This window comes from Electrophorus electricus, chromosome 1, assembly GCF_013358815.1.
Source record: "Electrophorus electricus isolate fEleEle1 chromosome 1, fEleEle1.pri, whole genome shotgun sequence".
NCBI lineage: Eukaryota > Metazoa > Chordata > Actinopteri > Gymnotiformes > Gymnotidae > Electrophorus > Electrophorus electricus.
This window is the reverse complement of record NC_049535.1, coordinates 6,790,507-6,805,037: the sequence shown is the minus strand read 5'-3', so window position 1 is coordinate 6,805,037 and position 14,531 is coordinate 6,790,507. Positions and strand designations below refer to the sequence as shown.

The 14,531-nt window shown below is 38.6% G+C and overlaps 1 protein-coding gene across 1 annotated transcript in view; it reads left to right on the top strand.

Moving 5' to 3' along the window:
- frmd5 (FERM domain containing 5) overlaps nt 1-11,526 on the top strand; it is a 34,353-nt gene extending 22,827 nt beyond the window's left edge. Inside the window, exons 11-15 of the mRNA XM_026997871.2 lie at nt 2,405-2,496; nt 2,683-2,757; nt 2,939-3,007; nt 3,705-3,811; nt 8,278-11,526. Coding sequence (XP_026853672.2) covers nt 2,405-2,496; nt 2,683-2,757; nt 2,939-3,007; nt 3,705-3,811; nt 8,278-8,855 — 921 coding nt within the window. The 3' untranslated portion in view covers nt 8,856-11,526. The remainder of the gene's footprint in view (nt 1-2,404; nt 2,497-2,682; nt 2,758-2,938; nt 3,008-3,704; nt 3,812-8,277) is intronic.
- The last annotated feature ends 3,005 nt before the right edge of the window (nt 11,527-14,531 follow it).

The window sequence follows — 14,531 nt, the reverse complement described above, 5'->3', positions numbered from 1 at the left end:
GGCCTCAATTCACTAGCCGGTTCTGGGGGGCCTTTTGTCGGTTGTTGGGGGCAGAAGCCAGCTTGTCCTCTGGCTTCCATCCCCAATCCAACAGCCAGACCGAGAGAGTTAACCAGGACCTGGAGCGCACCCTCCACTGTCTGGCCTCTTCCTGCCCATCCTCTTGGTCTGAGCACCTATTTTTGGTGGAGTTCACCCACAACACTCTGTGGCACTCCTCTTTAGGCATGTCACCATTCGAGTGCCAGTACAGTTATGCTCCACTCATGTTTGCCGACCAGGAGGCCGACATGGGTGTTTAGTATGCTGAGCAGACAGTCAGGCGCTGCCGCTTGGCCTGGTGGAGGGCACACAGGGCTCTCTTATCTGCTACAGCTGCTCAAAAACATTATGCTGACAAGAGACGGTGACCAGCTCCGACTTATAGGCTGGGACAGCAGGTTTGGATATTGGCCAAGGACCTACCTTTGCGTGGTTATACCCACAAACTTGCCCCTCGCTACATCGGGCCATTCAAGGTTCTTCGCTGCATAAACCCTGTTTCTTATTGCCTTGCCCTTCCTCTGTCATTGCGTGTCCACCCCACTTTCCACATATCTCGCCTTAGGCCTGTATTGTATGCGGTGGGCCCTCTGACCAACCAGGTCAAGCGTCTCTTGAACGTCCGGCGGGTTTGTGATAGAGTCCAGTATTTGGTGGACACAGGCCCAAGGAGTGTTACGTGGTCCCCTCCTTTGACATCCTGGACCATGAACTCATTTGGGCTTTTTGGCGGGATTGAGTGGCTGGCCTTCGGACGTCAGAAGGGGGGGTGGGCATGGGGGTGCTGTAAGGGTTGGCACCAGGCCGAGGCCCCCTCTGGCCACCAGAGGGAGGCCTCGATTCAACCACACCACTAATCAGGTTTAGCACCCAACAGCTGGGCTAGACCTTATATAAGCCCAGTGACCCAGTCATTCAGTGCTGGGTCTTTGCCAAAGTTTTGAGCCAAGCTCCTAGCCAGTAACTTCAGATATTGAGGCCCGTGATGCTACACCTCACTTCTTGTCTGCGAGGGTGTTCGTGTTTTTACACATGCCCTCCCCTCTCCAGTTTTCCCTCTCGAATCTATCTTTCTCCCAAGGCTTCCCTTAGCCATTCAAATTCCTCCTGTTTTCTCGTTTTGTTTGGGAAGTTTTAGTTTGGCTTTCCCCAGTGCATTGGGGTTGCCATTTCTTCCCGTGGCATCCTTTGTTCTTCCTTTTCAACGCTTGGCGTGGTGTTTAGTTTTTTCCTTTTGTTTTACTTGATTCAAGCTCTAACTGTTCTGCACATGGGTCTACCATTGTTAGAGCGTGGTTGCTCACCCAGTAGGCTATTGGTGTCATCACCTGGGTTCAAGCCCACCTTACAAAGAGTTTAAATACACAAAGTATAACCTTGCAGGTGTGGTTACAAACACTGCACGTGGTGGGCCAGACTCCATGATGTAACTAGTGTAGACTATTAGAACAGTACAGTCCTTTTGATACCATCATCAAAAACTCAGAAGGTCACCAGTATCTCACAATAGATGCAAAGAGCCAGTTAGTACATTTTCAACACCTTGCCTAGTCTATAATATGTTGCAAAGTGTTACTCAAATCACATTGTCCATATAAAGCCATACTGATTAATATTATTCACAAATGTAAAACAAATGTAGAGTAATTACTGTATTTGTGTTTTGGACCATGTGCAATTTCTCTGCACCCATGTTGGTTCTGACTCACAGTGCTCTGTTGTGCATGTAACTAAACTCTAGTCATGTGACCACTCCACATGTGTAATACTCCACATTAAATTAAACCATTGTATGAAGAATACTGCATTTTTATCACATTATTTAAAGTGGTACATTTTTAGACACATTGTCAATGTAGCTCTTATATTACATTCCTTTTATTAAATTTTAATGACTTTAGGAACTCAAAAAAAATCATGACTGTATGACAAAAAATAAAATAAACATTCAATAAAACATCTCTGAGACTGTTACTTCTGTTTATTACCATTTACACCACAAAGAAAATCATAATGCATAGTTCAGTCACCACCCAGCTACACATCCAGGTTCACAACATCTTGCTGTAGCCATCCAGTATAGTAGGTAGTATTTGAACTGATTCAATGTAACAAAGCAAGGCATGTTATTCTTTTAGAGCAGCACAGTACAGTTCTTACCTTTTTATACCATAACAAAAAACTCAGACAACAGCAGCCACCGCTTATGGGTGGTTTCAGCATCCAAAATACTTCACATCAGACTTGTGAACTTGATGAACAGGTTTTGTTTGGACCCCTAAATTGCCATTACCAGTTATATTATTTGCCTTATAATGACAACAGTCAGCTGCAAGTGACTTTGCCTTTTATCTAAACTCAGGATCAGAAAATCATTCTGACCTACTTTGCCCCAACACCTGAAGCCTGTAAGCACCTGTGGAAGTGTGGAGTGGAGAACCAGGCATTCTATCAGTGAGTAAACAGCTCCCATTAGAATAATCTAGGTTCCACAAACCTTAATTGACTCTAAACTAAACATAATTACATATGTCTAAGGAATGCTTTACAGTTAAAACCTTTAAGGAAGGCCTAGATCGCGTTTTTGTTGAAACTGGTGTAGTATAATTTGAAAAACACCCCTGTTTCTCTTTCTTGGAGGTTTGAGAAATCAAGTGAAGTACGGACAGTGTCCAGCAGTAATCTATTCTTCAAAGGGAGTCGCTTCAAATACAGGTAATTACACTTTAGATGATTTTTAGTGCAAATTTACTGATTTTCAATGAACTGATTACCAACTGCTACATACTGTCTCTTTCTTTATTTGACCTATTTTGGTATGTTATATATCAAAATATTTTGATAGTAACTGATATGTTTTATAGGTGACTTTGGTTTGTGTAATTTTTCATCATAGTGGCAAGGTGGCTAAGGAGGTGATGGAGCAAAGTGCCAAAATCAGACGTGAGCCACCAGAAATCCACCGGTGGGTTTTACCATTGCAGTTTGTTTGTTTAATATATAAACTCATTAACTCCTAAACTCACATTGTCTAATTCATGTATTAACTGATTAACTCATAATCAAATAAACCTGTTAACTCATTATGTCACGGTTAGCCCTCCCTAGCATGTGTTTCCTTGGTTTCCCTGTCTTGCATCCTTGTTTAATTTTCCCTGTTCCTGTTCTGGTCCCTGTTTTTGTTTTCACTGTTTCATTAGTTTCACCTGCTTATTTATAGCCTGTGCTTTATGTCTTAGCTTGCTGGTCATTGTATGTCTCGGTTTGTTCTAGACATCGTTTGTGCTATCCTCTGTGTTTTCGGCTCCTTTCAGTTTGCTTGTTTGTAGTTTTTGTGTTTTACTTTCTGTTTGTTTTATCATGTTTCCTGGTACTCCTCATGTTGCCTCACTGACCCTGGACCATTATTATGACCCTGATATTGGGATTGCCTTAATAAATTTCGCTCTTCTTGGTGTTACACGTTAACTCATGAACTCATTAGCTCAAATATTCTTTATTAACATGTTCATAAGTTTTTAAGCTCCATATATGCAAGTTGAATGGAAAAATTTGTCTTTAATGCAAATAATGTGTAATATCGCATGTGTGTGTGTGTGTGTGTGTGTGTGTGTGTGTGTGTGTGTGTTTGTGTGTGTGTCGCACGCGCATGCACTCCTCAGGACTGGGATGGTCCCGAGTAGGAGTTGTCCTTCCATCACACATGGTCCACGACAGAGCAGTGTGCCACGGACACGCAGGAGAGCAGTCCACATATCCATCATGGAGGGTAAACACACATACACAGTCTGGGAGAAAAGTATATTTTTATTTATATATATATATTTTTTTGTCAGTGAACTTTAAAAATATTTCTTATAAACTAAAGCAGATCACTCATTTCATTGTTTCTGTTTGAAGTGTTGCACATCCTGTGTTTTAAACAAACCAGTCATTCACTGAGATTCATTATACTGAGCAAGCAGATGAGGTAGAATGGCCGACTTCTTCACCACCCCCATTTGTAATATGAGAGCTCTTGCTTTGTGAAGTGTGCGACCCTTCACCTGTGCCTGTCAATCCGTAACAACCACTGTAATTGTGTGTGTAGGCATGAATGACTGTTCTATTATATTTGAGAATTGTATTTTAATTATAGTTCAACATGCTACTGTTGATGCTTAGCATGAAAACACTTTCCCGTATAAATAAAAGCCAAAAGGCATGTAATGGCACTGTTGTATTAAACATGGGGGGGGGGGGGGGGGGGGGGCGCAGCAAATACAATAATATTTTAGCTCATGATGTCTCTCACTCAAAAGCCTTTAAACCTGCTTGGAATTTATAAAGCCTTAACATGTCTACATCTTGGATTAGCATGGAATAGGATGGATTATACTATGCTGAGGGAAAATATTAGTTCTTAACAAACTGCAAATTCTTACAATTCTCACTTTCTTTCTTATTCTAGCACATATACTTGCACTAACAAACACAGTGAAACACATAGACATGCACAGATGACACACTGAAGAGTGAGAAATGTTGTTCCCTATTGTGTTACTATCTACAAGGCTATTATTACTTCATCTGTAAATAGAGTCTCTCAGGACTCCATGTATGTCATTGTGGTGTGTGACAATGCGCAATGTGTGTGGAGGGGGTGGGGGATATATGTGGAGGGGGTGCAGTTGATTCTTTTGGTGTGACTTAAACTAGGAAAAAGAGGTGCCAGCAAGTTAGTGAGTGCTTGCATATCCTGTTTGACTTGAGTGCCTTCTCTCTCTCTCTCTCTCTCTCTCTCTCTCACTCACTCTCTCTCTCTCTCTCTCTCTCTCTCACTCTGTGTCTCTCTCTCTCTCTGTCTCTCTCTCTCTCTCTCTCTCACTCACTCTCTCTCTCTCTCTCTCTCTCTCTCTCTCTCTCTCTCTCTCACACACACACACACACACACACACACACACACGTACACTCGTGCCAGCAGCATGGTGAAGTGTCTGATCAGGATTAAGACGAAGGTTAATGTTCACCTTCGAATGATTAATCACTGTTACCGGGATGTGAAGGTACGTGTGCTGACTCTGGGTCCCAGGCTGCTGGGGAAGGTGCTGGGGGCTCTGCCCCTGGTCCCCTCACTGCCGGACTCGGACAGCTCGCCTGGGGCAGCATCCACACTCAGCCTGCCACTGTGTGATCGACCCTGCAGGGCTGAAGGTAACTCCCAGACTCGCCACCATGCTTACATGGTTTCCTGTTTGTGTGTGTGTGTTAAGATAAGTTTTGGAGTAAGTTAAGAGGAGCAGTGTATATCTAAATGTTGCTGCCATAGTTTTTGTACAGTAATTGTGCAGTATTTTACTGTAGTTAAGAACGCTACTGTAGTTTAGTACTGTACAGTAGTTAAGAGCTGTACTGTAATTGAGTACTGTACTGTAGTTGAGTACTGTATTGTAGTTAAGTACTGGAGTAGGTCATTTTGTAGAAACCAGCAAGTGTAAGCTAGTTTGGTAAATATCCAACAGAAACAATCTACACCCTACCTTCATCCCTCCTTCCAAAGCCACTCCCACAAAACACATGAAAATATACTGCTTGACCTCACCTGGAGAAGTTCATGAGAGACAGCACTGGAGAGAGGAATGTATCACATTGTGTTCATCATTGTATCCAGCTAGCTCATGTCTCATTCACATGTGATAAAATGCCCAACATTATCATAATTGACATAAATAACACACATGGCAATAATTCTTACACACATCAGTCAAGCTAGTGTAGTATTGGGAAATTGTATTGTTTGGAGTTTGGTAACTTACTGCTGGCTAACTATGGTATCATTAGATCATCAGACAAAGCTAAAAACATCAACAAGGTTAGCAAAACTATATAACCAAAGTCATTTTGAATGTTTATTTTGAAATTTCATCTTATTTCATCCATTGTTTGCTGCCAAAAAAAAAAAAAAAAAAAAAAAAAAAAGCCGCAGTGCCCAAATACCTAGATAGCTAACTGGAAAAGCCACACTGGCATTCACTGCGGTTTACGTTTATATTTATAACATTTTGCAGAAGCCCTTGTCCAAAATCGACTTAGATAATGAAATAATGATAAATTATAATAAGACAGTTTTGACCTCTTGCTTTAATTTTGGTTGTAGAATTTCTACTTTGTTGGTTCTTTATTTTTTCTTTGTTTAGCTGTACAGTCTGTGGTTGCTATCAGTGCACATTTCTACACCATTCTTGTGCAACTAGCATGCTAGCTTTCAGTAGTATATATATAGAGCTGTGTGAAGCACTCTGCATATGTGCAAATGACTACATGTCCAGACTGCAGAGCGGGAGCATGTGGGCTCATCGTTAGATAGGTAGGTAGACAGGCAGATAGGCCATCCAATCATTTAATTTGGTCAGCATGCAATGATTGGATGTATTTTTTTTTAATTGTTCAGCAGCTGTCATGGATAACTATTTTTTACTTTTTATTGTCAGAGCATTTGATTTATTTATTGCTATTGGGATTTAAAGAGTTTTTTTTTTTTTTTAATGCTTCTGCAATAAATTGTCTATTCCACCTTTAAGTACTGTAGTTGAGTACTGTATTGTAATTGAATACTACTATTGCTTAGTAGTAATAATAAAAATACAAATTCTGATTGTGGTTACATGTAGATGTTAACTTGTAGAATTTTTTTTTATCATATACTTAATGAAGAAATTGGAATGTATCACTTAAGTGTTTGAGACAAATAGAGTACAAAAAAATTGTATTACATTTTTTATCCATTCATGAATTCATCTATTTTAGCAATTGCTAAATATCATGACTCTGCTACTTGTTTGAAATGTCTCTCACTCAACCTTTTGGTGTGAAACTTTTTTTATGATAGTAACTCCTTTAGCACAGTGATAATGTGCTACATAAACATTGGCCTTGAAGGACATCCAGCAGATGGCTGAGCTTCAGCAGTTCCGCTATGAGTAACTAACTCACCCTGCTGATGCTGGTTGGCCTGCGATAAATTCTGATGCGCTCTCCCTGCTACAATTTTTATTGAACACCCTGGTTTATTTTTCTTGGACCAATTAGTATAGTTGGATTGAAGTCTTTAACAGTTCAAGTCTTGGACAGTATCTGCCTTTGTTAAGCATTTCAGCTACCAAAGTTATCTTGCACTTTCATTCATTTACAAATCTTTCAAATCATTTACAGTTTGCTTACTGTTTACTGATGGTACCACCCTCAAATCTTCACTGAAGAAAGTAAGAAGGAAAGAAATGAGGGTGGGACAGAAAAGGCTGAGTGAATGAGGAGTGAATGAGGAACAATTCTCTTTCAAACGTTTTGTGATAAAGACACTATATCTGACATCCACACATGGCAGCACCCCCACCTGACACCTCCAACAAGCTTGTGAAAACCTGTGAGAAAAGTTTGTGTCAGTATTCAATTTGTGTTAAACTAATCAAACCCAGGGAGTATGTTTGAATGAAAATGGAATTAAAAACTCCTGTTATACATTGTTATGCATTAATTTCCTGTAATTGATTTCAATTCAAAGTATGCTTCATTGTAATAAAACATGCTGACATAATGCTCATTCCTAACCTGCCCATTTTTACTATAGTATGATAATATAATATACACTATACTGAGAATTCTAGTCTTTTGATTACTATTCTTGTAGAGCATGAACAAATGTTACAACTATGAAGAAATGATAGTTGAAAACCCCCCAGTTCTTTAAAGGATGAAAGAATTGGAAACATACTTTATGGGGTGCACTGTAGATCCTTGGATTATTTGGTCTTTATATGACCATGCGGAGCACATGAGGGACCAAATGGCTCCCACTTTACTTTCTCTGGGTGCCCAGTTTTTTGTACACCAGTTTATATGTCCTCTTGATTGGTCTTTGATTGTGATTACTACAAACCATTATTGCAAAATGAAATTCATATATTCTTTCTAGAAAACGATGGTATGGTTTTTACATATGTTCTGCAATTACACTTGTATCTTATCCTATTAACATTGGATTGCATCGTACTAGTCCCAGTTCCATAATTATAATATTGTCCTTAGTTCACAAAAAAAGAGGTCTTTTAATTCTATGATGCATAATATACAATTTTGGGCTTTATACTTTGTGATGTATACTGGCAAAGCATTACCATGCTAGTCATAATTTCTGTAAATGAAGATAATAGACTTAACTGATGAATTTCCTTATTTACTGTTTCCTAACTATCTCAGGTCTGGAATCTTTACGTGACAGTGGCCACTCTACGCCGGTGCGGTCCGTCTCTGATGATGGCTCTTTGGTGAGGTCACATGGCAATGGCGTAGAGGGTGGGAACAGAGCAGCAGAATTCTCTGAAGAATCCTATAGCCCATCCCACAGTATGGTACCTACACCTGTATCCAGCAACTGCTCACTGGACCAGACCCTGTGTCGTCACACCAACGGCCCCCCACTCATCTATGAGGAGGAGGAATCTGAAGCAGCCTGGGGTAGTAGGGCTATTACTGGGCCAAGGGGGAAATCCTCTCAGCTGGGGAAGATCCAGCCATCCACCAGTAGCATGGAGGTGGAGCAGATGGGCGAGGTCATTGGCAGTTTGGCGCGACTCTTCTTGGTGACACTTGTTCTCCTATTAGCCCTTCTCCTTCTTCTCATCGCTCTGACAGAGTCTGAGTTAGATGTTGCCTTTCTGAGGGACATCCGGAGGACACCTGAGTTTCAGCAGTTCCACTATGAGTATTTTTGCCCGCTGAGACGCTGGCTGGCTTGCAAGCTGCGTTGGATGGGAGGGCATCTTATAAATAAATAAGAGACTCAAATTCTGTGCTGGAGCCTCTACAGTCTTTGGATCTTGAAAAGCTTCCACTGACCTTTCACACTATATATATGGTGTATCACTGTATCATTTGCATAAAACTTCCAGTTCTATACTAGGCCAAAGCCATGGGCTTCCCCATCACCATGCCAACAGGACTGCGCATATCTCTCATATCTCATAGGGAAGTTTTATCATTAGCATTTATCACATGTGATTGCAAAATAGAGAATGCTGCAATTGATCAGTTCTGCCATTAGCTGATTATTATTATTATTATTATTATTATTATTATTATTAATAATAATAATAAAGCCTTCTCTTTTTGTCTAATTTTCTCTTCTGCTCCCTTTTCTTTTTATCACCTCTTTCAATGCAATTACATTTCATCACATCACAATTGTCCTTTTACTCTTTTCTTTCTCATCACCATTTTATACTTTTAATCTGTGCTGAGACCTAATACTGCAAAGACAAAAGATGCCTTTTAAATTACTTTACAGTAGAGACTGAGATTCTGAAATGAGGTTCATTGGTAAAACACACTTGTCCATTGGCTGTGTGCTAGTTCTTTTCCATTTCAGAAATAGCTACTGACATATCCATGTATTTCAAGTAATATAGGATGGAGTTGTATGTGTGTGTGATTAATATGTAACATCAAATGTTTTTTATTGATTTGTCAGAGATTGGTGCAATAACTGTGGAACTTGTTTTTATTGATAAGCAATGAAATGCTTTTCCAGTAGCAACGCTCATTTTTAGATAAATAATATATTGCAATGTTTCCCATCAACGTTCTTAGATAGATGTTGGTTCTTATGCTTGGTGAGTCTCGCATGCATACATTTCAGCCCCTTAATACAGATGTAAACTTCTAATGAACTTTGTAATATGATGAAACAAAACTTCCTGCTTGCAGTACAAAAAATTCAGCAGTTACATTCATTCTTGTTATTCTGTAAAATGGTTGGAATCTGGTATTTATTATTTCTGCTTCAAGAAATAGTTCAATTAGCATATACTACTGTATGCACGCACCTGTTCATACATGCAACACACACCATACCATATGCACACTTGTTATGGAAAATATTTCTGCCTTTAATACAATGATGCAAAAATCACTTAATTTAAAGCAACAGCTGGGAGCCAACACAGCAGTGTTAGCACCACAATACAACCACAGCTGTGTAGTTTGGCTTTCCATGGACATGGGTCATTTATTTATGTGCATGATCACTTTGTAACCAGAAATACAGCAAAGAATAAGCCTTGATAAATGATCACCTGAGCTATCAATAGAAATGACTAATACACTCCAACCCCTTCCCTCAATCTGAACTGTTCTTCAAATTAATCACTTATAGCAGCTTCATTAAATTTCTGGTCTTACAGAGACAGTAATAAAATCTACAGTTAGCTACTAGCTCCCCCTACCATAAACACTGTATGCCTGCACCTAGGTAAATTTCATAATAGAAATTGAAAAGATACACAATGAAAAGACAATGAAAGAAGCAAAAATGATTATAATGCATGTATATCAAAATCAACAGAAGATCAAGCGAACCCAGACTGCATAACCGTGTTTTTATGCTAAAATACAATTTCTGCCTTTTGAATTTTATTTTAATTGTTGTTTTCCCCAGTTAAACTTTATTTTTACACTCTAAAAAAGAGAATCTCACACCACCACTTTCCTCTTGAAGCATCCCAACGTAGCAAAATCATAGATTGCATTATTTTATATGTTGGCTTTTTACAAAACAATGTATTGTGATGTATTAAAAATATACTGTAATATTAAAATTATTTTAATGTATGGATCATATGTATGAAACATTGTCCCACATGTGGAATGTAATATATTTAGCATAGTATTTTACAGATTTAATTATATTGTGGTTTAAAATTGTTTAAAATATATTTCCCATATCTTTTTTGGCAACATTAACATTATACTGGTACACTAATACACTTTGATCTCTAAATAGGTTCTTTAGTGTATATCAAGTATATAGAAAGTTGTAGAGATGCTATTATATTCAGTGCATCTACTATAGGCTAAGGCTGAGTTTCATCTCTTTTCTTCAAAGTTAATCAGTATGACAATTAGTTAAGGCTATTTCTTAATTTCTGCCTTAGGACATGACATTTATCAAATTGTACAGATGCAAGTAATACATTTTTAATATAAAACAAACAAATAATATAAACCAAATTAAAATCTGTCACTCAAATGTAATAGCAATACTAAGGTAAACATTCAATGAAGAATGCTTCTTAAACCGAACATAGTCAAATTTATTTATATAGCACATTTTACAACAGATGCCACAAAGCAGCTTTACACATGTTTGAGTCAAAACCCACGGTGAGCTAGCCAAGGACAACAGTGGCAAGGAAAAACTCCTTAGAGCATGAGGAAGAAACCTTGAGAGGAACCAAGACTTAAAGGAGGGCCCATCATTCTCAGGCCAACAACGGTCACTACAATATTAACAATATAGACAATAAGGAGTAGAATAAATATTGAATAAACATACTGCTGCTCAATAAACCAATAATTCTAATATGGCTGACTGGTACCAAAACACCTTCTCATATTGTTTATTTTTCTATTATTTTGTTATATTTTGTTATAAAGTTATTGTTCTCTATTATACTGGTATATTTTATGTTTTCTAGAAAATAAAGTCTGTCCACCTTTACAAAAAGTTGTGGCATGATTTTCATTTAGTGCAAAAAGAGAAGACAAAAAATCTCTTTGTAACTATTGACCAAGGGTCTTTGTGTGCCTTTGTAAATGTGTTGGCTTTGGGTATTTTTATATCTTTGTAACAGTGCTGACCCAGGGTCTTTATGAGTCTTTGTAATTGTGTTGACCCTGGGTTTTTGTGAAAATCCAATGACATTTTATAAGAAGCAAAACATATATTCCAGGGTAGACTGTTTCAGATCCAAGAGTGTAACAAAAACAAAAACAAAAACAGTAAATGACAATACAGTTAAAACACAGAATTAATTGACATTATTAGGAAATGCTTTTATGTAGATGATTCATGTTCGTATCTTCAGTTGAAGATGAAATACAGCTAGTCCCTTCCCTCTGCTGCTTATGAGGAAGGAAGCATTCATTTCACAAAGTGTCTATGAAACAGGAATGATGTGCTTGCTGTTATTCCAAAAGAAGACAGAGCCAAAAAAGTTCAATAGCTAGATCTGGATAAAGATAACCTACCAATCAAAGGAGCTCTTGGACTGAAGTGGTGTGTGGCAAAAGATGTCTTCAATATCATAGCTAAATAGAACCCTTATACTCAAAGAGGTTTTCTTTTGATAGGAAGTTCAGTAAATCACTTAGGTTTTTGGCTCCACTTATCCTACCAGAAAAAAAATGCTTCAGGAACTATGTAGACAAAGTCACTGGTTAGGATTAAACAATTTCTCAAATTGTATCTGATAAGTGGACATGATGGCTATCAGATCTTGTAAAACTGACAGTAAAGTCCTGCCTGCTGTATTCAACCACATGATTTTGGAGTCTTGGTACATGCCCAGCTGTACCAAGAAACCTTGTTTCTTTATTGTGCCTGTGGTCCAAAGGGTTCTCCAGTCCTGCAAAATAGTAAACACAAGGTTGATTCAGTGTATCTACATTGGACATGAAGCATACAGATCATCACTGAGTGGACAATGTGTCAATACAGATGATATAGGGAAGGCTAAACAGGCTGTCATTTGCAGAAACTGACATTATTAGTTGACCTGGCCAAGTTTTTACATCTAGTGGCGTGAAAAGGAGAAGATTTTTTTTTACATTTACATTTTTGCCATTTAGCAGAAACTCTTATCCAGAGTAACTTAGAAAAGTGCTTTGTCATTTACTCATAGAATGTATCCTAGCCAGTACAGTAAGTTACAGTTCAAGACATAATTTAACTAGAATACTGTTGAAACACAGGGATCATTGCTGATGCTTAGAAGTGCAAAACAAGTAAAAGCTCAGACAATGATAATAGCAATAACAAACGATATAAAACTGTATGTGCTAGAGTTTCAGTTACCAAACAGGTGTAGGATTGATATAGATTTATAGCATTTAGCTGATGCTTTTGTCCAAAGAGACTTACAATTATGACTGAGTACAACTTGAGCAATTGAGGATTAAGGGCCTTGTTCAAGGGCAACTTGGCAGTGGTGGGGCTTAAACCAGCAACATTACAATTACAAGTCAAGTACCTTAGCCACCAAGCTACCACTGACCATGGGGTCATGCTAAATGTTCTACAAATAGATACGTTTTCAGTCTGTGTTTGAAGACTTCAAGGGAGTCTGCTGTCTGGACAGCCAGTGGAAGTTCATTCCACCATCGATGGTTGTCTTCACTGAGACTTGAAACATGGTATTTCAAGCCGAGCCATACTTGAGGTTTGAAGTACTCAAGGAACTGATCAGGCTTTGACCGTTGTCATTATGTATGGTGGGGGTGGTCCATTTTTGGCTTTGCATGTGAGCATCAAGGTTTTAAATCTGATGCAGACAGCTACTGGAAGCCAATGAAGGGCCAAATGAAGGGGCAAATTATAAGTAGCATTTATGGATGAAGGAATTCCTATAGTTGGAGGGTGACTGAACAAATTGGTTATACCTGGCAAAGATACATATCCCATTATTATGCCAAAGATCTCTATTTCCTGTTCTACTTTAGTATGCACATGAGTGTACAGGCCATAGAGGAAGAATCCATGTCTTTTCAGAACTGAGAGAAATACTAAATCAAATTCAACTGTAATGACAATAATCTAAAGGTTTGTGGTCTGCAGATGTGAGGGGTAAGTCTGGAGAACAGAAAATGGATGATTTACCATCTGAATGTATGAGCTACAGACTACTTTAGACCAATCAATACAAAAGGAAGCAGGAATTCTTTGGAAAAGAGAAGGTATTATTTTCTGGTGTTTTACTGCATGGCCAGCAGGGCAGTACATCTAGAAATAGCCCATTCCTTAAATACAAATTTATTCCATCAGGCATTTCATCTGCTGAAGAGGCCAAGTATCTCAGATCAGATCATTCGAGCTAATTCGGTTGATGCTAACAGAGCTGAAAGCAGCAGTGATGTCCTTGTCTCACAGAACACTTCAGAACAGGCTTCTAAAGAATGGAGTTCCCCTTCAGTCTCATCATTATTGAGGAGAATGGGAGTGACTAATCAGGATGGTAAACAAATTCCTTGTTCAGTTCTACACCAACAAACACTTCACTGGCTTCCTGTAGCTAGTCTTTTCATATTTAAAAGTGTCATGCTTGCCTACAAGGCTGAAAATGGCCCTCCTCACTCCTATTTGATGGCAATAATCAAAATCTAGACCTTGAGTCCTTTAAATTTCAAATATGGCTGGGTTGGATCCACCATCTTTCAAGATTCATGGAAGACAAGCATTAAGATCCTTTTCCATCATAGCATCCAGTTGGAATGAACTTCCACTGCTGTCCAATCCACGGAGTCCATTGCTGTCTTCACAGACTGAAGAATCATAAATTAAACCTAATCATATTCTTGTAAAAATATTTTATATTTGCAGTAGAACTGTCTTTTTTAGTAAAAATAATCAGTGTCTTTACATTCTATAGCACTGTATTGTATCTCCCAATTGAGGTTTT